This window comes from Lipotes vexillifer, unplaced genomic scaffold (genome assembly GCF_000442215.2).
Source record: "Lipotes vexillifer unplaced genomic scaffold, Lipotes_vexillifer_v1.1 scaffold860, whole genome shotgun sequence".
In the NCBI taxonomy this organism is placed as follows: domain Eukaryota; kingdom Metazoa; phylum Chordata; class Mammalia; order Artiodactyla; family Lipotidae; genus Lipotes; species Lipotes vexillifer.
Window position 1 is genome coordinate 728,068 of NW_006789568.1, and position 9,833 is coordinate 737,900.

At 42.6% G+C, this 9,833-nt stretch overlaps 1 protein-coding gene across 1 annotated transcript in view; it reads right to left on the bottom strand.

Moving 5' to 3' along the window:
* Positions 1 to 944: 944 nt before the first annotated feature.
* NUCLEOLIN (nucleolin multifunctional protein) overlaps positions 945 to 9,833 on the bottom strand; it is a 9,468-nt gene continuing 579 nt past the window's right edge. The window contains exons 2-14 of the mRNA XM_007462745.1: positions 8,985 to 9,098; positions 7,309 to 7,786; positions 6,727 to 6,918; positions 6,529 to 6,615; positions 6,204 to 6,345; positions 5,457 to 5,581; positions 4,415 to 4,538; positions 3,750 to 3,907; positions 3,132 to 3,255; positions 2,817 to 2,950; positions 2,166 to 2,292; positions 1,610 to 1,836; positions 945 to 1,438 (exon numbers count right to left, since the gene is read on the bottom strand). Of these exons, the coding sequence (XP_007462807.1) occupies positions 1,362 to 1,438; positions 1,610 to 1,836; positions 2,166 to 2,292; positions 2,817 to 2,950; positions 3,132 to 3,255; positions 3,750 to 3,907; positions 4,415 to 4,538; positions 5,457 to 5,581; positions 6,204 to 6,345; positions 6,529 to 6,615; positions 6,727 to 6,918; positions 7,309 to 7,786; positions 8,985 to 9,098 (2,109 nt within the window). The 3' untranslated portion in view covers positions 945 to 1,361. The remainder of the gene's footprint in view (positions 1,439 to 1,609; positions 1,837 to 2,165; positions 2,293 to 2,816; positions 2,951 to 3,131; positions 3,256 to 3,749; positions 3,908 to 4,414; positions 4,539 to 5,456; positions 5,582 to 6,203; positions 6,346 to 6,528; positions 6,616 to 6,726; positions 6,919 to 7,308; positions 7,787 to 8,984; positions 9,099 to 9,833) is intronic.

Sequence of the window (9,833 nt, forward strand, 5' to 3'; positions counted from 1 at the left end):
CCAGAGCACTGAGTAGAGTTCCCTGAGCTATACAGTAGGCTCTCCAATGGTTCATTTTAGTTTTTAGGTTTGCCTGACCAGAGGATGTCCCTCTGCTGGCTTGATTTTTCTTCCCAGCAGCACCCGAACTTCCAATCTTCCACCCCTTCAAACCAGGTTATTTGTCCTGGTCTGCGCCTTTAGTACTTACAATGGACTTGACTTGGTGAGTGGTGCGTGATATGCACAAGGTTTAGATTCCCTCATCCTGCCAGCAACTCATAACCAGGACAAAACTAAGCTAATTCAAATCCTTTAGTTTGCCCTCTAGTTTACCAGTACCGTATTTTTGAGTTGGCACTTTCATTCTGTACCATCTTGCGCACCATTTTTCAACTAAATTATCATGTTAATCGCTTGACCTAGGCCTCTCATGTGACCTTTTACTGGAAGTGGGGGGTGGGCAAGGGAATGCTTAACAAGCCAGAATGTCCACGTTCTCATAATGCAAAACCAAAGGCCTTTCTTGTTGGTTTAACCTGAGGGTGCTGGGGGAATTACAAAAGATATCAGGTCCATCGGCTAGACCGGTAGCTTCCTCTCCAGCCTCAGAGTCCCAAAGCCTCCGTTTTGGCCCACGCACCCAGCAAGAAGTACACTCATCAGTCGTTGCTCTCGCACGCACCTAAACAAGGCCAAACCAAAGTGCTCCTGGCCCTCTTTCCAAAGCACCTTTGCAGGACACCTGACCCCTCAGGCCTGTTTCGAAGTGGGCTAAGGCCACAGTGGACTTCCAATGAACCTTTCACGTGACATACACAGGGCTGCAAAAACTTACGGCTGGGATACCTGAAACCAAAGCATAAGCATTTTCACAGGGGGTGGAGATCTGGAGTGGCAGAACTGATATGCCATGCTCCACTCTGTGTATTCCAGGAGAAACACTCTAGAACAGGAAGTACAAGTCTGGCACCAGAGTTTAGGACTTTTAATTTGTCCCGAAGTTGCTAAAGCAAAAATCATGATAAAACATTCTGCTTTCCTTTTATAACCCACCAACGCAAAAAAAACAAAAACAAAACCAAAAAACTCCGTAGGGAAAAAATGGTTTTGTACATGGAAGGAAACAATATAAATTCAAAACTTACAGATAAGGGTTAGCTCTATCACTCATCTCTTTAAAAAGTTTATACGAATATCCAGTCAACACCAATAGGGTTATCTCCCTTGAAATGTTATCTATACGGTTTTCCAAGTAGACCACAGGGCTGTATACTGTCTTGGAATGTCCTCAGAAGGCTCCGTCATTGAGCAGGTAACAGAGTAAAAACCTCAGAGTCCTTTCTTTCAAATGGAAGAGGGGAAGACAGGGATAGAAGAAACTATTCAAACTTCGTCTTCTTTCCTTGTGGCTTGTGGTCTCCTCCTCCTCCTCTGCCTCCTCGGAAGCCTCCTCGCCCTGCAGGAAGGCAAGCCGTCACTGAAGAGTGGCTGCAAAGCTGCCAGCCATGCCCTCCCCAGCAGGACGAGTGGGGACTGGTGCAGGAACCGGGGCCTGCAGGCTCAGGTCCGGGAGTGCACTGCCACGGCTACCTGGCGCACACAGCTGGGTGGCCACCACGCCCCTTACCTCCAAAGCCTCCCCGGCCTCGGCCTCCAAATCCACCTCGGCCGCCACCTCGGCCTCCTCCTCGGCCACCGAAGCCACCTCGGCCTCCTCCTCGGCCACCGAAGCCACCTTCACCCTTAGGCTTGGCCCAGTCCAAAGTAACTTTGTTTCCATCGATTTCACCATCTTCCATGGCCTCCTTGGCAGCTTTGGCCTCTTCCTCGCTGTTGAAGTCTACAAAACCAAACCTAAAAACACCAAACAAAATTGCCCATTATAAAGCCAACACATGGAACAAATGCCAAGTTACTCCCACATGTTGGATGGTGATGCTTAGCTGGGAAAAGACCCAGGTGAGAGCAGTTCCCTATGGAAAGCTGAAACAGAATGTCCCACAAAACAGCTGAATATACCTCTGTGAAGACAGAAGGCAACAATGCTAGCTCTGTGAATTGTCTCTTCTTCTCGTGCGAATCCTAAACTGTCACCGATCGACAGAAAGGAGCTCAATGAGAAGACGTCTTAGGTGGGAGCTCTCCACCTGGTGGACGCCACAAGTTCCCTGCATCTTACTTACCCCTTAGAGGATCCAGTCTCCCGGTCAGTGACTATCCTTGCACGAACAGAGCCGTCAAACGACTCCTTTAATGTCTCTTCTGTAGTATCCTCAGACAGACCTTTGACAAACAGAGTTTTGGATGGCTCTGGGAAAGGAAAAATAAAAATTGTACTTTTCATTAAAGTCACAATTTACGACAACATGCTGGACCTGCGTGTTGCAGTCTAGTATCTGACGACTGGCTAAGCATGCTCACCTTAGCAAAAGGCAGCCTTTCACCTTGAGGGTCTGGGTAAAAGCAACTTGGTCAACTAACGTTCAAAGCGAAGAGCTTAGACCAAATGCCATGTCAAGTTTACACTGGTCACCAGAGCAGTTGAGAATCTTTTATGGAAAACAGGAGAAGCAGCGACCCAAGCAAGTGAAAGCAGTTCTAAACCAGGCAGCTACAAACACCATACAAGACAGTAAACCCCTGGCAAATGTGCTGCTCAGTGTTGACTTAGCTGGATCAGAACTTGACTATCTAGAGGACTTTTCTTGAGATTTCATCAGTTATTTCTCAGATAATCAGTCATCATATCCAGTATCATTTACTCAGCAGCAACAGAAACAAACGTTCTAGATCTGAGGACGCAACCACAACATCCTGTTAATGAAGTAACTTACGGCTTCTTGCATTAGGCTGTCCCCTGGGTCCTTGCAACTCCAGCCTGATGGCTCTGCCCTCAATTTCCCTTTTATTACATGAATTTAAAGCTTCCTTAGCATCTTCAAATGATGCAAATTCTATAAATGCATACCTGAGGATAAAGAGTCAACATTTAGAGTAAGTTACCAAGCACACAGCTCCTCTGATGCCACCAAGCCTTTTTCTTCAAACACTTCAATGGTGCAGCTTCTACTAATGGCCAGGAGAACATGATTTTACCTCCACAAGATACACTTAAAAGCCTGACAACATAAAGATACTAATTATTTTACCCTTTAGATTTGCCACTTTGGTTCTGGGGCACTTTGATAAACGTTGCCTTCTCAAATACTTCCTGAAGAGTTTCTTCCGTTGCACTATAGGAGAGGTTGCTTAAAACCAGGGTTTTTGATTCACCTACAAATAAAGAGATGTCAAATTAAGACTGAAGCAGTAGTTCCCAACTTCAGTCACAGCTATACACTGTTCTTAAAGAATCTCTGTGCTTGAGAGAGTTAACACACCAATGTTGATACAAGTGGGACCCTACCTGGTACTCAACATATCAAGTACCTACTATGTACTGTTACATGCTGCTTCCTTCCACTCCTACTGTTCAGATGTAAGCTGACTACAGCTCTGTGTCTTCCTAGCACATTCTAATTTTTAAATGCACACGATCTAAGTCCTCTACAGTATAAAACATGCAAAGGAAGCTAGATTTATCTGTGTTCTAGTACAAAGATTTCATATAGCTCTCATTCAAGACACTCAATTACAAATACAGGTATAACTTGCTGATCTACACCTACATCCAATTTATCAGTCAACTTTATAAAGTACAAAGATGCAAAGGATTTCTTTTCCCTCCATCAATTCCAGAACCCTGTAGGAAGCCTATAAATTCTTACCAGTCCAAGTGCTATTCTTTCCACCTCTATGGTCTTGACTTTGACCTTTCTCTCCAGTATAGTACAAGGAAATGGATCGCCCATCTATCTCTGTTCCCTGCTTTTCTTCCAAGGTTTTCTCTGCATCAGCTTCTGTCTTAAATTCAATATAAGCAATCCTACAAAAGGAAAAAACATTAAGAACTCACTTGATTTTTAAAACCATATTAATTCTCTAACACAGATGTTTTTTAATCTCAGCAATATGCCCGTATTTCAGATGAGTACAATAGAAATGTCCTTTGTTTTACAGTAATTGAAATGTTCAAGGTTTCGGCCATCTTCCACTTTTCAATTTAAACTTTCCTCCCACTACAGAAAGTCTGCCAAACACTTCTAGAAAATCTGTTCACATTAAGTCCACCTCACTACAATAATTTCCAAAACATTTACTGTAAGCTAGGCACATATATAGTATTTTATACATTAGCTCATCTTATAATAAAATCACTATTTTATCACTTAATTTAAAGTACATTATCCCCACTGTACAGATGGGTGACTGACATAGGTTACAGAATTAATCTGCCCAAAATCCAACACAGGAAAATTAAATCAACATTTCTTTTATAAATTAGTAAAGTTCATTAATTTTAATGAAACACTGCAGTAGACACGAAACATACCCTTTACTCTTTCCATCCTTGCTGACTAATCTGATCTCCACAGCATCTTCAAACACTTCTTTTAATTCTTCCTGAGTAACTTTGTAAGGAAGATTTTTAGCCAAAAGTGTTCTCGCATCTCGTTCTAGATTAAAAAACAAAAACACAAAAATGAACTGGATGGCTTAAAAGACCATTCTTCCCCCAAAGATCACCAAAGACTGACCAATGTAAAAGTTCTGTTTAGGAAATAATTTTGAGGGACTTCCCTGGCCGTCCAGTGGTTAAGACTGCGCTCCCAATGTAGGGGGGAAGGGTTGGACCCCTGGTCAGGGAACTAAGATCCTGCGTGCCACACAGCACAGCCAGAAAAATAAAAATAAAAAGATTAAAAATTTTAAAAAAGAGATTCTACAAGTAGGAGGCACTCTGCTATTATGGAGATATAGCAGTGGCAAAACAAACTGCTGTCACAGCTGATAACAAACTATGCACTGAATATTTAAAATACAACTAAATATTACGTAGTATATAGAGAGAAAATGTTCAGTATTTTTCAATTAAAAATATCATTAAAAAAAAAAAGCGTAGGGAATTCCCTGGCGGTCCAGTTGGTTGGGACTCAGCTCCCACTGCAGGGGGGCATGCTTCAATCCCTGGTCGCAGAACTAGCATCCCGCAAGCTGCACGGCACGTCCAAAAATTTTTTTTTTACTTAAAAAAAATTAAAAAATAAAAAGATCATAAACACACACTTAAAATGTGACAAGTGCATACAGAGAAGGGTAAAAGATGCAAAAGTAGTAGTTAGGGATCTGCTCTAGGTCCAGTGAGGAAAGGACTCTGTATTAATTTAGGTACATCTAACCAATTATTTTTTAATTAAGTCTAGCAAGCAGTGCCACGCACTGTTGTAAACATTTAACATTCTAATTCATTTAATCCTCACAACATTATGAGGAAGCCAAAGGAAAAAAAGTTAAACTACTTACCCTTGTTGGTCTACATTAGATTAGATACATAACCATTAACAAGTATCATCATTACCTAAAGCTTTACATACCTTTCTTACTGTCTTTTCCCTTTGGTTTTTCTAGTTTAATTTCATTGCCAAAGACTTTTAAACCAGTGAGTTCCAAGGCTTTTTCCAGGTCTTCAGCAGATTCAAAATCCACATAGCCAAACTTCCTTTAAGGCGAAGAGGACAAAAAAAAAAAAAAAATTACAGGTGGGGGAAAAAAACAAAAAAACCCACCAAACACGTAACACATATTCTGGGCAAGCAGTAACACTAATATGACGGTGCAAACAAGGATTAAAAAGCACCTATACAATTAATAAAATTGAGTCAGGCTCTTTTAAGCTGAGGCTACAGAGCAGGATCTAAGTACCAAGACCTGATGCAAGTTCACCTCTGAGATCTTCATTAGTTACACTGCGCCTTAACAACTGATAGCAGATGACAAAAAAAAAACTGTTTAAGCACTAAGATAGGAAAATCCTGTCTGATTAAAAGCATTCACTATTATGGCTTCTCAGGTCTAATAGATACTTCTAAAATAAGCATCAAATCTCATTATTAGAAACTAGACTGTGCTATATCAAAAGTTAAGGAAGATTATGGAAATTTCAATTTGGGGGCTTTACAGTTTGAAAGTCCAATGATTTAATTCATTAATGTCTAATCTTTGAAAACTTTAACATACTCACATTTAAGGATAATGGGCTAAGGTTCTAAAAGGGGAAGGGAAAAGCATTAGCAGACCCACGAGTATCGTGCAGAACTACAGCATAGCTCCCCCATACTTACCTAGACACACCAATTCTGACATCAACAACTGCAAGATCATTTTTCGCAAAAAGGTCACTAATACCCGTTTTCAATTCAGGAGCAGATTTACTGAAGTTCAGGTTTCCAACAAAGAGATTGAAAGATGTAGTTGGTTCTGTGCCTGTACAAAATATTTACTCAAATTAGTCTATTTTCCAGTATATTTGACTATTAGTCAAATTATTTCTGTACACAGCACATCAGCACACTGCAATATAACATCAGGTTTCAGTATTAAGTCCCTTTGTTGTTCATCACTTGTGCTATTAGGTGTTATTTCCCACCTCCCAATTCTCTAAGTTACCTTCCACTTTCTGTTTCTTGGCTTCGGGAGCTGCTTTTTGTTTGGCCATTTCCTTCTTTCGCTTTCCAGGTGCTTCTTTGACAAGTTCTGATCAAGATATCAAACAATCTATGTCATCTACAAGTAGCCACACATCCTCAAGCATCTCCTTTAAACAAAGCTCATGCCAATGCACTTCAGAACCTATAACTCGATTACCTTCCTCCTCCTCGTCCTCGTCCTCGTCCTCGTCCTCCTCGTCCTCCTCGTCCTCGTCGTCATCCTCCTCCTCCTCCTCGTCATCCTCCTCATCTTCATCTTCAGCAGTGCTCTTTGCCTTCACAGGAGCAGCTTTTGCTGGAGCTTTCTTTCCTTTGGCTGCTGCAGTCTCCATTGCTTCTTCTTCAGAGTCTGAAAGAGAAGCCACCTGGTCAAAAACTCAGAATTATCCCAGTTCTATTCTTAGTCCTAGGAAAAGCCAAAGCCAAAGGAAAATGAATGTAATCTTGTCCATGCCACTGTGCTTAGCTGCTACGGCAAGAATTAACAAATCACTTGGAAGCAAAATTCTACATTGTGAAAAATACAGGATGAGCTGTTTGAAGCATGTTACTCAGGAGCAGGCAATCATTCATGGGCACCACAGGTACCACTAGTACACCACAAGCGGCCCAGAGAAACCCTGGGATGATGCTTGTCTAACCCACCCCAGGTCGTCAGGAGCACTGCATTACCACCCACGCCTCGCCCCTAATGCATCTTGCAAACAGGCGCCCAAGGACTCCCAACACAATGCCTTACCATCCTCATCATCCTCGTCATCCTCGTCGTCGTCTTCACCGTCATCCTCGTCATCCTCATCCTCGTCATCCGAGGCAGGAGCAGCAGCTGCTTTCATCACCGCGGGCTCGAATTCCTCCTCCTCCTCCTCTTCATCCTCCTCCTCCTCCTCTTCACTGTCATCTTCATCTTCCTCATCACTGTCTTCCTTCTTGGCATTCTTGCCGTTCTTTGCTCCCTTGGCTGGAGCGGCTGCTCCCTTCTTACCAGGGGTTGCTACCAATGCTTTGCCTGGTGTGGCTCCCTTTTTGCCAGGTGTTGCTACTGCTTTGGCAGGTGTAACTGTCTTCTTGGCTGGCGTAGCAGCTGTCTTTTTGCCAGGGGTGACAACTGCTTTCTTTGCCGGTGTGGCAACTGCAACCTTTTTTGTTGGGGAAACCATCATCTTCTTTGCTGGAGCTGTGGTAGCCTTCTTGCCTTTTTTCTGAGGAATAACAACCTTAAAAATAAATAAAAACCACCATAGGCCTGTTTCCAAACTCAAGAGAGCCTTGGTCCCATAAATGAATGCTAAATTCTAGCACTGCCTCTAGTTGAAGACCACATGCACTAGATTTTAGCAAATTAAACTCAGGGTCAAGTAACATGTCCTTCTGTACGCTCCAAGTCACAGTCCGGCAGCACACCCTAACACGGACTCTGAAAATAGACTGGATGCCACTGCGTGGGCTTAGGCAAAGTTTTAAAACTTAATTTTAAGCCTCAACAGTTTTCCCATCTGAAAATAACTCAACTTTATATGCTGCTTTAAGGACTGAGTTGATATATGTAATTAAAAGCCTTACACATAGAAAGGACTACCTGCTAAGTGTTATTAGGGGCTCTCACAGTGGGTGGAGGAATAAAGTTCACTGAATGCTCAGTCTTAGGACCAAAGAGAAAATGAACATTAAATAGTCAAGCTGTACAGTCAATCGTTGCAAAATTAATACAAACAGTGAGCACATTGGCTTGATATAAAACTGTCATTTATCTACATTTAAGTCACACTCAAAACCACATTTTGTCGACTATTGATTTTATCAGCTTATGTGTGTCAAAATAAAATCTTTATTAAATTCTAAATAAGAAACATGAGCAAATACAGCAATTAGGTGTCTTTGCAGCTAGCCAACAGTAGCTGGGAGTGCTAATTAAGTGCTAACACAATGGGAGGTGGCAACCCTCAATCCACACATTGTAACAGTGTTTAGTATTACCAAGCCCATATAGGATAACAAAGACCAATTAATCCTACTTAGAGACTAGAAGAATCTGTGAAGGCTAACCTCAGACCTAAATATAATGCTCAAAGCTGCCACTCGCAGGACAGTTAACTGTCCAGGCTGCTTCTCCAGCTGGTATGTGGGGCTAATGTGTTCAAAATGGAAAATTAATAATATATTATTGCATTATATCACACCAAGCCCTGCAGAGGGCACATGAAAACTCCACACCTTTCCTCTCAAGTTCATTACTCTTACGGAATCTTGACAGGTCAATAAAAACTTTGTGAAACGCTGGACCATTACAACAGGTCACATATGAATGAATATAATCCTATTTTTTGCCAGTATTTTCAGGCAACCAATACCACGTGCTTTTAACTCTCCACTTTGTAGTTTAACACAATTCTGCGTTAAACTATATACAATTACCTCTTCTCCACTGCTGTCATCCTCTTCATCTTCTGACATTTCCTCATCTTCACTATCTTCTACCTCCTTTGGGGGAGGAGCCATTTTCTTGGGGTCACCTTGATTTTTACCGGCCTAAAACAGACGCATTACACATTACACCTCCCACATTTCAGGCCATTCTTCAGAGTAAAACTGCAGTCATCTCCCTCAGAACCCGCTCTTCATACTGTTAAGTACAATTAACGTAAAAACTACTCTTCATACCAATGTTAACACAGGTGAATTCTCAACTTCCCACATATTTCCTGTCAAGTTCTTCAAAAACCAACCTTAGGATAAAAACGCAACTTCAAGAAAACGGCCTCTCTCTTCTTGCTGCGTCCTTTAAGCACACCCATTTTAAAAACTACACATCCAGCCAGAATCGAACCTTGCATCGCGGCACAATTTTTCAATAGAGCCTACAATCGGACCACTGTAACAGCTAACAATCCACGGCCCTTCACCTGGGGAAAACCACGTTAAAAAAGCCTTTGGGGTAAGTTGTGCCACCTAATCCCACCATCCTCGTCTGAATTTAAATTAGGGCAGCCTTAAAAAAAAAAAAAAAAAAATCCACGTCTTAACCTTTAGTCTTCCATTAAGTTTTCCTTTCCCAGGTTATCAACCCCGCCCCTTTCATCCCCGGCAGGGCCACGTGGGGGTAAGTAGCAGGCCACCATGTGCGCGCAGCCCTGCACAAAAAGCACGCGGCAGGGCCTCCTTCCGGAGCCCACCTGCCGCCCGCCCGGTGCTGAGACCTCGTGGGCCGCCGCTCTCCGCCCCAGCACCCGGGACCCTCAGCAGGCGCCAGGACCCACGCGGCGC